The 13032-nt window shown below is 45.2% G+C and overlaps 2 protein-coding genes across 2 annotated transcripts in view; one reads left to right on the forward strand and one right to left on the reverse strand.

Moving 5' to 3' along the window:
- Nucleotides 1-13032, forward strand: part of LOC146656917 (kelch-like protein 10) — a 59948-nt gene that overhangs the window by 26707 nt on the left and 20209 nt on the right. The window lies entirely within an intron of this gene.
- LOC146656920 (uncharacterized) lies at nt 6298-7660 on the reverse strand. The gene is made up of 7 exons (XM_085426763.1): nt 7588-7660; nt 7479-7514; nt 7231-7401; nt 6975-7100; nt 6735-6797; nt 6547-6648; nt 6298-6450 (listed from the first exon to the last, which is right to left on the reverse strand). Exons 1-7 carry the CDS (start codon nt 7658-7660, stop codon nt 6347-6349), a joined length of 675 nt encoding a protein of 224 aa, XP_085282889.1. The 3' UTR covers nt 6298-6346.

The raw sequence follows: 13032 nt of genomic DNA on the forward strand, positions 1-13032 counted from the left end.
TACTTTATAGTAAACACTCACCCCTCGCACTTGAGGGGAGAACACTGGCTGGCTCTGACTCTGGAAAAGGACGGCTCCTCCACTTTTTTTGACTCTTACGGATTCCCTCCCGACTTTGCTCACTATCCCTCGGTCATCTCAGAGTTTCTGGAAGACCGCTCTGACAAAATACTCTATCACGATCGTCAACTTCAGCACCCTATGTCTGTCGTTTGCGGGCAACATTGCATTTTTTATCTATGTCACAAGGCTCAGGGGTTATCCGTCGGTAAAATACTTTCTCTGTACTATAACGATGTGTTTAAAAATGATGATATGGTGTCTGACTTTCTGAAAGGACGCTGCCCCGCTCGCTCTCGCAGAGGTCATCACGTGGCGTGCTCCTTACAAAAGTTTAAAGATGTGTGTATCGAATAAAGAAACGTAAACAAAAAAAAGTTTGTTGCAGCGTTTTTTTTTTTATTTCATTTGTAAACAAAAAAAAACAATTGATTTTTACATAGAGGTCCAGGTCGGGGAAAGCGTTATTTTGACCCGAGAAGGTTTTCTCCCCCTTCGCGCAGGTGTCTGTCCTCCCTCCTCCTCCTCCACAGATTTAAGACGCGCATACTGGTCGCGAGCTCTACGGTTATGTATTGAGGATGAGGGTATGTTTGTTTCGACCAAAGTAGTTAAAAACGCGTTCCATCCTTTCGGTCGCGTTTGGTTTTTACTTTTAAAAGAGAGGGAGAGGTTTTTAAATAGATCGATCATGTGCGAACCCCGCACCGCATCCCCCTTGTAAACAAATTCACCCCTCTTTGTCCATCCTCCTCCACCCTCAGGTAATTTCTGCATAATGTAGCGGGCGTTTTTGCGATCTCGAGGGGGTAAGGATTTTAATACTTCTTCCATCATTTCATCATCCTCCTCTCTGGACCGCTGCACTTGTTGCTGCACCTGCTGATGCACCTGCTGGTGTTGCACCTGCTGCTGTTGCACCTGCTGCTGTTGCACCTGCTGCTGTTGCACCTGCTGCTGTTGCACCTGCTGCTGCGCCTCCTCTGGCGGGAGGTGGAAAGTCACCCTACTCTCCTCGTCCCGGTCCTGTTTAGAGAGTGTGAGATATCTCCGCAGCAGAGACTCGTATCTTTTGATTTTTTCATACGAATTTAGCCGCGGATCCTCCAGTATGGCTTTCATCTTTTCGTCCAAATCGTCTTTGGCAGTTTCTCTGACGGTAGGCCGGGTCAGTTTTTTCAACTCGTGAGAGGGAACGAGAATCATTTTTTTAAACATCTCAGCGTTTTTGAAATATTCCTCCCAGCAGGTTCCCCAGAATAGGTACGGCTGCGGACAGCAGAGGGAAAAGAAACCCGCCCGTTTGTTTCTTTAAAACTTGACGCTTACGGTTTAAACTCGTTTTCTTGTCGGCCAGCAGCCTGATGATCTTTTTCTGGCGTTTCAGTTTTTGGTATTGAGGAGCGGAAAGAGGTATGTTTCCCTTTAAAAGATTTAAAGCTATCTCGCACAGCGCTTGGAGGAAATCCGGGGAGCTGTGAGCGAGAATGTCTTTGCGTTTCTGCGGCGACGCGTGGTACAGAGCTTGCAGTAAGACTGCGTTTCTTTTTATACGCTGAGACATGGCTACTTGGGTTTAGGCAGGTAAATGACGGGGTACTGCCCCGGAAGCAGACCGGCGCGCACTCTGTAGCGTTCTGGGCACGAAGGAGTGAGATCGAGGATTAAATACCCGTGGGGCTCCTCGGTGGCGTCTTTGAAACTGTCTGAGAAAAATGTTTTTTGCGAAGGGAAAATCTGACGGGCCAAAATCTCAATCTGCAGCTTGTCTCTGGGGTTTTTAAACAACACCATATAATTGGAGTTTAAGCTGATGGTGCGGCTGTATTTACCCTGATGAAAAACGTTCTGGGTCAGCATCATAACCGAGACGTTTTTATGGTGGCGGTATTGAGTGAAAATTTTAACCACTTCCTGGTGATCCGAGGCCTGAAAGATGACGTCATCCAGCACCACCAGAACGTCTCGGAAATCTTCAAAAGAATCAGGCAGCCCTTCGATAAATTTAATGTTTTTATTGGTCTTTGAAAGCTCCTCATACATGGGTTGAAAAGAAGTATAAATCCACACAATATTCGCGGGCACAGTATCCATGACGCGTTCACAGTTTTCCAAAACACACTTTACAAAATGAGTTTTCCCACACCCGCTAGGACCCACAACTAGACAGGAAAAAGGCACTTTCAGTCTGTGATCAAAATCAGTTTCCTCCATTCTTTTTTAGAAGAAAACAAAAACACTAGTACCCGAAAGGCAGAGTTGTACCGTCTGGAAAGAGACGTCTCTTGTCGTAAACCACGCGAAACTTTTTCTGAAATGTTCTGTTTTTGAGCACAAAGCCTCTCTTATCCCTCTGAATTCCGTTCTGAGGGGTCTGGAGCTCCGCCTCTTTCATACCAGAAAGGTAACTTTCCACCAACCCGCTCATACTGTCGAAATTGACGCGTTCGCAACATTCTCTCGTCTGCGTTATTCCTTTCATTTTTACCACCATTTTCTTTTTGTTTCTGGTCCGGTAGGCGTAACTCTTTGGACCCGCGGAGACAAATTCCTGGATGGTGTCCCCGTCTAATTCGTCCGTGAGATCCCCTAGATAGTTACCCAGCTCTAAAGGTTCCTCCCCCTCTTTCACTACGTAGATCAGAGAGTCGGTGTCGGTGTACAGAACGCTGCGCTGCAATTTTTCTAAATACTCGTAGAGTTTTAGGCGGGCGTAGGCTGTAGTGAAAGCGGCGATAAAAACGTTATTGGTAGCGCCGGGAGGTATCACGCACTGCTCGTTATAGCTCCACTGAATTAAAGCCACTTCCTGTTTTTTGGTCTTTAAAAAAGAGACGTGTTTAAAGACGTACTGTCCTGAAAAGACGTAGTTAAAAAACTGACTCGGCTTTCTGACCAGAGCGGTCTGAGTCATGTTGGCTCTCTGAGCAAACTTTCCCCAGAAACTGTTGAGACACAATTTCGAAACTTGTCTTTTGGCCGGATTCACCTCTATTTTTGACGGGTCTAAACGTATGCCCTGATGCCTGTGGTACTCTTCCACGTATTTGTTCCTCTCATCCTCGTCGCGAGCTTCCGGAGGATAACCGGAGGCTTCCTGTTTGCCTTTGAGAAAAGTGTTAATATAGCCGGCGAAAATATCGCTGCTGCTACTATCAAAGTGCCAGACCTCTGTGATTTTAACCACTCTGTAACCTATTTCTAAGGCTTTGTTAAACTCGACGGTGACCCAGACCCCGGTGAGAGCTCTAGCCTCGTCGTCGTGAAGGCACGGACCGCTTTGTTGATTGGTCTCGGCGCAGGTGCGACAGAGGGAGAATATTAATTTACCTCCGGGGGTTTTGTACGGTAGAACGGGGAAATAGAGCCCGCGCGGCGGGTAAACGGTGGCTCTGATCAGCCCGAAATAACTGCGAGGGTCTGCAAAATTCTCTCTGATGATTTGGGGGTGATGCAGAGGGTAAGTGCGCTTGGCGTTGACGTAAGGGTACAGGGATGTGACGTCTACGTAATACACATTTTCTCCTGGCGAGGCGCTGTAACGCAGTCTCAAGGCCGAAGTGCGGCCTCCGTAAAGCCCCGAGCGAGGAGACAGAGGTTCCGGGACTTCGTAGTTCCGCATAAAATTTATAACCTCCTCGTTCGATTTTTTCATCTCGTTCCATTCGTGCTCCCACAGAGTGACCGTGCGGACTCTGTAAACGTTTCTCAGCTCCCGGAGCCTCGCTTCGGCAGAGGCGTGCAGGTCCCCGTAAGGAGCGCGGGTCAAAGGGCAGATTTCCTCAGGCCTGTAGCATTTTGGACAGCCGTGATAAAAGCATCCCAGAAATTCCCACACCCACTTTTCCCCGTTAATCAGCGCGTATCCGTCGACAAAGTACGGGCCTATTTTTTTCTCTCCGCCGGTTGTGAGAGCGTGTTGAACGGGAATTTTCTGAGAGTGAGCTACCCACTCCAGCCACTGAATGGACGCGTGCGAATAGGCTTTGAACCTGCGCCCGTAGTTGTCGGGCGAGGGGATAGCCAGACTGTTTTCGGGTAGGAAATTGGTGAGAAACACTTTCATGCAGGCTGAAGCTATAGTGACGCAGCTGAAAGGGTCTACTTTAGTTTCGCCTATAAACCCGTCTCTGAACTTTACGCACGCCTCTCTCAGAATATTAACGTCGTTTCGGCAGTAATACAGGGATTCTTTTTCAAAGTTAAACACTCCCCGGGAGGCCTCGCAGTGCCATCGCAAAAACTCTGCCCTTTCGGCTGGTGACATGCGCTCCACCCCGTAATCTGAAGGAGGAGGGTACGGACCCGAGTATTTTAAGCGGTCCCGCGAGCTGAATTTGTGAGGAAAAAATCCCTTGGATTTGTCCTCGAAGCCTAAAGCTTTGGGCATAGCGCTGAGACGCATGGTGAGAAAAGAAAGCGAGTCTATGAATTTGAGAAGGAAATCGGATTCTGTGAAACATATAATTTTACTGCCTTGCATGATGAGAGAGGGCGTCATCCCACCCCCCACCAGGTGACTTAGAATTAAATAGCTGTCAAACCCTTTCGCGTTGTGCGCAACGAACGTGGTCTCTCTATATTTTTTCCTTCTGTATCTTTGGAGAAACTTTTCAACACAGTCTACACCGTAAGCGTGCCACTCTTCTCCTTCTAGAGATTTTGTGCACACTAGGTAAGGGACGTGCGCCCCCTCCCTGTCTGGGAAGGTTTCAAAGTCATAAAAGATTATGGAAGCGTTATCAGAGTTTTCATGTTTCAAAGGTTGGATGTAACACAGGTGTTGATCGTCGTCGGGAGGAAGCTCCGCGCGACAGATTTTACATCTGGCGGCTGTGCACCTGTGCATTCCGCGACGGGAGAGGTGCTTGCAGTCCGGACATTTATACAATTGTTGACAAACGCTGAGGTCTGAACCGGAGTGAATTCTAGGTTGTTTGTGCTTTAAATAACACGCGCGTGTGCGACATGATCTGTTACAATCCGTACAGATTACAGAGTCCAGAAAGTGAGAGGGGCATGCGGGGTCAAAACAGAGGTTGCAGCGGTTTTGGCAAAAGTGTTCTTCTCTTTTATAATACCCGCGGTGACATTCGTCGCAAATGTACTGAATTCCTAAAAATGTTTTTAGATTTTTTATCCCGTAATAGTGGTGGTGGAATAAGAATAAGTACAGCGGGTGAGGCGTGTTCGGGTAGTCTGTTTCGATTAATGAAAGAGTTCTGTCCTCGGGCGGGCGGTAAAACACGACGATTTTACGTTTTAGTATTTGTTCGAATTTACCTATGTCTGTGAGAGTTACCTGAGTGCGATCGCTCAACCCCGCTAAACGCTGCAGCTCTCTGCCGCGTTCCAGGGCCTGTTTATCTGTGAAATGAGGTTGAGTGAGGTGAATCAGGTTGATGGCAAAACACAGATTATCGTTTTTGTTTTTTACCACGTACAGACAGCGTCGCTTTTTGACTAGAATTTCATCGTCTAACATTTTGTGAATCTTTTTACGCGGGTCATTACTGCCACCGCCTCTAGGATTTCTAATTACTTGCACAACAATTTCTAGGGGAGAGCCTGCGACGATCGCTCCGTTTGATTGTATCAGCCTGGCTAGCAGGTCCTCAAAAACCGGTACAATGTTTTCAGCGCTTTCGTCATCGACGTTAAAAACAGAGTGATTTCGCGCGTGCTCGCTGATGATCTCCAGTTGAACCCGGTCGTTACGACTAACTTCCGGTCTGACCCTATCCGCTAGATCTACAAAATTATCCCTGACGTTGAGGTAAAATTGAGCGAGGTCGCTCGCTTCATCCGGAGAGGGAATGTTAAATACTCGCCTTATTTCGAAATTATTAAAATGTTCGCGGCGAGTCACCGCATCGTTCTGTACCCGAGATCCTCCTCCTCCTTGTTGATGCTCCGCAGGCCGGTCCTCCTCCTCCTCCTCCCTGGGCTGCTGTTGATGATGCTGCTCCACCTGCTGCTGCACCTGCCCCTGCTGCCGGTCGTAGAGCTGAAGAGCATTTTCTATCGGCTGCAGAGGGTCAAAGTTCAGTAGACCGGCAAGCCGTTCGTTTTCAATGTTTTGAAGGAGGACCTGCAATGCGTTTTCTAAAGGTTGTAGAGGGTCGTTTGGTGGTGGTGGGGCTATATTGTTTTCTAACGGTGGGGCTAAATGTTCATGGTTTCTGTTTAATTCTGCCACGGCTTCCAACAAAGCCTCAGGAATGCTGTGTTCTTCCGACATGATTTTCTTTATTTCTTAATTCACAGACTTTTACATGCTTTTACTTTACAGGTCCTTGTGTCTGTATATCGATGCAAATGTGCGAACTGTTGCGACGTACATGAAAGCGAGTTTTTCAAGGATTCTCTTCTTATGAAGCATCCGTCGAGCTGTAAGAAAAGACGGACAGAATGTATTTTTTAAACCTTACATTTTTTATAGAGCAGAGAAGTTTAATAGGTTCGATTCATCCCCCCGTCAATTACCTCTCAGTCTTCCGAGAGGAGCTCTCACTCTCCTGATAGGAGCCGATCTGGACGGTTCCTCCTCAGCCTGATTTTCTTCCGTCTGATTTTCTGTATCGGTCTCTGTCGGGGAAAATAAAACAGAAGAGATTTAAGAAAACAAACCTCCTCTTTCCTATTTTTCGAGAATGAAAAAACTTTTTATTTACCTCGCTCCTCCGCGCGATTGTCTGTAGCGGAGGGGGGTTGAATAGGTAAATCCGCAATCTCGGCTGCCGAGAAATAAAACAGAAAAGAGAAAGATTTAATAAAAAAAAAAAAAAAAAAAAAAAAACTTTTTAGCTCGCTTTATACCACTCCAAGTCGGGAGGGGCGGTATAGCACACTCGGATTACTCCGTCACATCCTGATATTTATCGAAATGACGGATATTGCATCATATTGTTTACCTTTTGGTTTAAAAGGTATTTTCCTGCAGTTCTCCCGGTATGCGTTGACGAAAATAACGTCGTCGTCTTCTTCTTCTTCTTCTTCTTCTTTTCGCTGCGGCGGGGTCTGTATATTCTCGGTTACCTCTGTCGAGAAATAAAGCAAAACTTTTTTAAAAATCTGCTCCGGGTCGGGAGGGGCGGTATAGCACACTCGGATTACTCCGTCACATCCTGTTATTCAACAAAATGGCTGATAATGCATCATATTGTTTACCTTCGATTTTAAAACTTTTTTCTCCGCGGTTCTCCCGGTATGCGGAGACGAAAATAGTGCCGTCTTCTCTTCCACGCGGCGGCGGCGGAGGTTCTGCGGGGGATATGGCTTCTAATTCGCCGCGGAAAACGGCCGGATTTCTGCTGTTACTCACTGCATTATCGATTGTTTCTGTAAGTATCAGAGCATGGTTAAATCAAGTCTATCTAAACTTATTTAAAAAATGGTATATACTTATTTAAACGTACCGTAGTCCACTTGCGTGAAATCATTGATGTAGAAATCTAAAAGAAAGTAATCAAATTATTGACATCTCTGTTGATATATAATTTAAAGTCGTAAAGAAAAAAAACTTACCGGGGTGAGGTATGAACAGATCCGGCGAGATGGCCCTCTGATCGGCGTCGTTGTTTGAACGGAATGCTGACATAATATTCACGGATTCTTCCTCGCGATTGGTAGAACTGTCACAGATAGCGACTCCCCTTCCGCTTCTTCTCTCATTTTATCCTAGTCTAGCGAAGCATCTGTTTTTCGCATCTTTCTCTTGACAATACCGGTAGTTAGAGTGGGCTGTTTTTTTTCGATTGGCTTCTTGCGAACGCCGTCTGTTTTCCCCCATTCCGCAACGGTAAAATATGGCTTTGAGACGGGTATTTGTTTTACCAAATGGACAATTGCTGTCTGACCTTGTTCTTGCTGTTGACAAAACTCGGCTCATGGTTGACTCTTTCCCACAGAGGGGAATAAACTTATTCGAATATTAGCTTTTTTTCCTCGCTAAGACTAGTTTTATGGGGAGATGTAAGAAACAGGGTTACAAGCAATGATAATATCGGATGTTGACTCCTCAGCGTCATCATTTTCTATCTATTGAGAAAACTTATTGTAAAAAGTAATGAAGAAAAAAACTCCTCCTTGCCCCGCGGGGTGGGTGTGTGTGTGTGTGTGTGTGTGTGTGTGTGTGTGTGTGTGTGTGTGTGTGTGTGTGTGCCTTCTGTTTTCTGCAACGGTAAAATACGACTTTGAGACGGATATTTGTTTTACCAAATGGACAATTGCTGTTGACAAAACTCGGCTCATGGTTGACTCTTTCCCACAGAGGGGGGTGCTTTAATAAACTTATTCGAATATGAGCTTTTTTTTCCACTAAGACTAGTTTTATGGGGAGATGTAAGAAACCGGGTTACAAGCAATGATAATATCGGATGTTGACTCCTCAGCGGATCAACATTTTCTATATATTGAGAAAACTTATTGTTAAAGTATTGAAGAAAAAACTCTCTACTTTGGTCTGACAAGGAGCAGGTTGCGTAAAACCTACCTCATATAGATGTTTTAATAATAATAATAATATTTTTTTGGAGGGCGTGTTATAGGATATAAGCATTGAGAAAAAAAAAACCTGATATCTGCCGTCTCACTCCTCCTTGGCCTGCGGGGTGTGTGTGTGTGTGTGTGTGTGTGTGTGTGTGTGTGTGTGTGTGTGTGTGTGTGTGTGTGTGTGTGTGGGCCTTCTTGCGAACGCCGTCTGTTTTCTGCAACGGTAAAATACGGCTTTGAGACGGATATTTGTTTTGCCAAATGGACAATTGCTGTTGACAAAACTCTCATGGTTGACTCTTTCCCACAGAGGTGTGTGTGTGTGTGTGTGTGTGTGTGTGTGTGTGTGTGTGTGTGTGTGTGTGAAACAAGATCGCCTGTCGCTGGTTTGTTTTTTCAGTCTCTTGTAAAAAAAGGACTCTCAAAAGGAAAAGTAGTATTCACTAAGCGATATTTATTCAATTTTTTTACACATAGGCAGCCTGTAGGTTACAAGCGGATAGAAAGTTCTTCTTTTCATCACAAGCTATGGTGTATCTTAAAGGTTTTTTTTTTTTACAGCGTCTGTATTATAGGAAAATAAAATACTATTGAAATCTCTACAGGAAGTCACTCTTTATTTCCATTACAAACGCCGGTGCAGCTTAAGAAAGTAAAATTACATCCGCTCTGTCTCTCTATACATCACAGAATCATCTGCTGCATCACCGCTGTGCTTAGGGAACATGATGCAACAGGTCTGAAAATGACTAGACACTTCCGGAGTATTTCCGGTAGGGTCATAAGGTCCGGATCGATGCCTTCCATAGTAAATATGCTGTATTTGAATATATCATATTCAAAACCTTCTTCTTTGGGAGAGCAGATCTCATCGGGCACAGGACCGCTGCGGGGCTGCAGAAGGAAATCCATCTTGTGTCTGTGCCTTAGAAATTGTGATGGACTCCTCTCTCTGCTTTTTTATTCCCCTCCAACAGATGGCGCGCTTCTGGAGGTTTCCCCCTCTCTAAAAACTTTTTTTCCCAACAACAGATGACGCGCTTCCGGAGGTTTTCCCCCTCCCTCTAAAAACTTTTTTTTCCCCCAACAACAGATGACGCGCTTCCGGGGGTTCACCCCTCCTTTCTCGGGGTGCAATTCGTTACGGTTAGCAACAGATGGCGCGCTTCCGGGGTCCGCCCCCCTTTCTCAGGATACGATTCGTCACGCGGGGGGTTTCCCACCCCCCTTTCTCCGGATACGATTCGTCACGCTGGGGGTTTCCCACGGAGGGGAGGGGCGGGGGGTCAAAAGGTCGTGATTAGGGCCATCAATCACTTCGGATCAAATTTTGTCATAAGCTGTATGGGATTAACTCTCTTAGGCGTTACCTTAAAAGGAGCCTTTCTCTCAGATTTCTCTGCTTGTGTGTTTTTGTTTCACCTTTTTGTTGTGATGCTCCGGACGCCTTCCCAACCTCCACAAGTCCGTTGGCCCCAATTTTATGTGTTAAAACTTCTCTTAATTTCTCCTCTAATTCTCTCCTCGCTGCTGTCTGTTTCACAGCTGCTGATTCGTGCTGGGTGTGGTTCCCATTACCTATAATTTTGCTTCGGCCGCTGTGCTTGTGGGGGCAGTTGGTCCAGGTCCGCAGCTTCCTGTATTAACACACTAAGAGATTTATTTTAATTTCATTTTCATCACTTTTAAACCGATAAGCAGGCAACCCGCCTACCTTGACAGCGTAAACTGTACGCCAGTCTCCCAACACATTCCTCTCTCTACTCCTCCATAATTCTCCACTGCACACCTCTTACTATCTCTCCTTTTTATTTTTATTACACCACAGAGTAATACACCCAATTATGCCCGTCTATCTCTATGTGGCTCCAAATTCCCTCTTTATTTTAATTTCACACTCGTCAGGGGACAGGCACACAACAATTTCAACCACTGAAACGAGGAATTCAACCTTTTCATATTTCTTTACTAATCTAGACTCAACCTTTGTTCGCAAAATGTGTCTTGTTCTAGTCCGGAATAAATGTGAACCCGCGATTACGCTGCGGTCCCAGTGTTATTCCGTAGCTATGCGGGGGCCCTCACCTCCCCAAGTCACCACCTCGGCACCCGGACGCCGCCGGTCCTGGCCGCGCGTCCACGAACAGGAGGGTCGCCACTCCTAGGGCAAAATTATTTCCACAGGTACACTAGGCATCAACCTTTGATCCTAAAATGTGTCTTTGCTCTAATGTCCTCCTAATCAAACACATCAACCGTCACTGTCACTGTGTTCAGACTTCACACACACAAAAAGCACACTCAGAGCGCGCCTCACCCACGGCCAGAGCGCGCCTTACACACACAGCGCGTTACACCATCAGTGTGACACACAGAGAGCGCCTCTCATCAGCAGAAATTTGCACAGAAACCTCTGAGCTCAACTATTAGATCTTCTTAAAGCACACTGCACCATAGACCAAAATACCCCTTTCTCTGCGCTTATGACCGCCACAACGGGGCAAAGTCGCATCATAAAAGTGATGCTTGCATCCCCGAAGTTATACCTGACATCATAAACCAGGTGTTACTCTATGTACTTAAAATTTTACTTTGTATTATGACCGCAGCCCTTAAAACTCGACTGACGCCACAAACCACCGTCAAACCTCTATCCAATGTACTAAAACTAGCACCAACCACTACTGCACTTCATGGCCGCACCACCGGAACACGGCCGTATCATAAACCAAACCTACGGACGTGTTTCGCTCTCGCGTTGCCAGCGTTCAACTGCACCGTGAAGCCAGCATCTGCTTTTCCTTAAATCAACTTCTATTTCATAGCCGGCAAAAGCCAGGACGTCACTGACACCATAAACAAAATAAACAAACCTCGACTTCAATGTACTGGACTAATGGCCGCGTCTTCAGAAGAAATTCTAACGTATTATTGCTACAGAAGCCAGTATTAGACAAAATTAAATGTGGAAGGTAAAGTGGCTGCAACTAGTCCATCGTAGTATGTTATTAGTATCTCGGTAGAAGCAGTTTATTTAACACACTGGAATTCAGCCTCAACTTATGTTGTTAGTATCTTGCGCCAAAAACCAGACACCGACAAATTTACTGTGAAAATACATGTGACTCAGCGAACAGATTAATTTGGAAAGCCCAATATGCACATTTGGTATTTATAATACAACAGGCTGTGCTTACCTTTCTGTTTTAGGCCGGCCTTCTGTTCACTTTGCCCCACGATCTCACCAAAGGCCAAATCTACACCTCCTCAGCACACCAAAGATCCGGGTCACACGGCACCAAGTTGTTGAAATCTCCCAATTCTTTGAATCTTTGGGCTGAAGGAGGGACAATACTCGGTGTATCAATGCTCAATCAACAATCATTTATTTCCATACAATTCAACAGTCAGAGCATTACAACGTCCGGACGGGAGAGATGCTACCAGAGGGTCAGGCACATGTCTCAAAATGGTGACGGGTTGCTCAGCTTTTTATAGTCTCTAGTGGCCCCCAGCTAGTCGTAAAAGCCAAAACATCACATTCTTTCTCTGTTACAGCGCCTAAGTTATGACCTCGGCAGTTGTTTCTCTGCTTTCTGTAAGGTGGGGGTGTGGAATGTGGTCTGTCTATCTCCCCTGTCTTAGACACAGAGTCTCCTGCTTACAATCGTCTCTTCATGATTCAACAATTAAGCATGTCAAGAAAACATTGTAACACATTCCCAGCAGATCAAGGGGTTCTCTGTTAACTCAAAAGTATAACGAGAACTAAACTACATACAGCTCACACACTCTATATTAAAGGGTATAATGTGATCTACAGCAGTATTCTAATTCAACTATTTTGATTACATATATAAGGTAACATATAATAACAGAATAATCTAACAGCTGTAACAAGACAAAATGACGTTTCTGTTGAAATAAGGACTTTAATGTGCCATATGAGCAGTTAAAGTACTTTGTATATTTGCCTGTTCGTTATCTGGAAGGTTTGATTTGTTGTTCTGAACAATATATAAATGTATGTATAAGAGTAATTGTTTTGTGGCTCACAAGAACAATTAGGGGCCAGGATGTTGGAGCCAAGTCCAGGCCAATATTTTACTCAGTTACATCATGCCATATTTAAGTATTTGTCATGATCTTTAAGTTTTTATTATAATCTTGATCATTTTATGTTATAATGTAATATGCTGTGCTCCATAAATTAATCCTGCTTTATTAGTCTGTTGTTGTTGTAAAGTGTTGGTAGATGTCGTAAAGGGGTGTGTATTTGGCCCGCATGCGGAGGGGTGTGGGTTAAGCACAAGGGATATTGTGTAATTGTAATTGTGTAATTTTTTTTTTTTTTGTCTTTGAACCCTTTTATAGCCGACAGGTATTGAAGACACGTTTTCTAAGAGGATGAAAGATGGCATTGTGATGGTGACAGAAGAAGACATCATCGATGTGTTGGTTGTCCTTGAGGCAGCAGTA

The sequence above is a fragment of the Rhamphochromis longiceps genome, linkage group LG12 (genome assembly GCF_057381845.1).
Source record: "Rhamphochromis longiceps isolate RC_006_pf linkage group LG12, R_longiceps_female_GT1.1, whole genome shotgun sequence".
In the NCBI taxonomy this organism is placed as follows: Eukaryota; Metazoa; Chordata; class Actinopteri; order Cichliformes; family Cichlidae; genus Rhamphochromis; species Rhamphochromis longiceps.

Bases quoted from the DNA above. Each gene is read 5' to 3' on its own strand.
- LOC146656920 (XM_085426763.1), bottom strand. From the start codon at position 7,660: ATGTCAGCATTCCGTTCAAACAACGACGCCGATCAGAGGGCCATCTCG. The intron at 7,101-7,230 runs GTAAACAATATG...ATTTCTCGACAG, and splicing joins AAAAAGTTTTAAAATCGAAG to AGGTAACCGAGAATATACAG. The intron at 6,649-6,734 runs GTAAATAAAAAG...TTTCCCCGACAG, and splicing joins CAATCGCGCGGAGGAGCGAG to AGACCGATACAGAAAATCAG.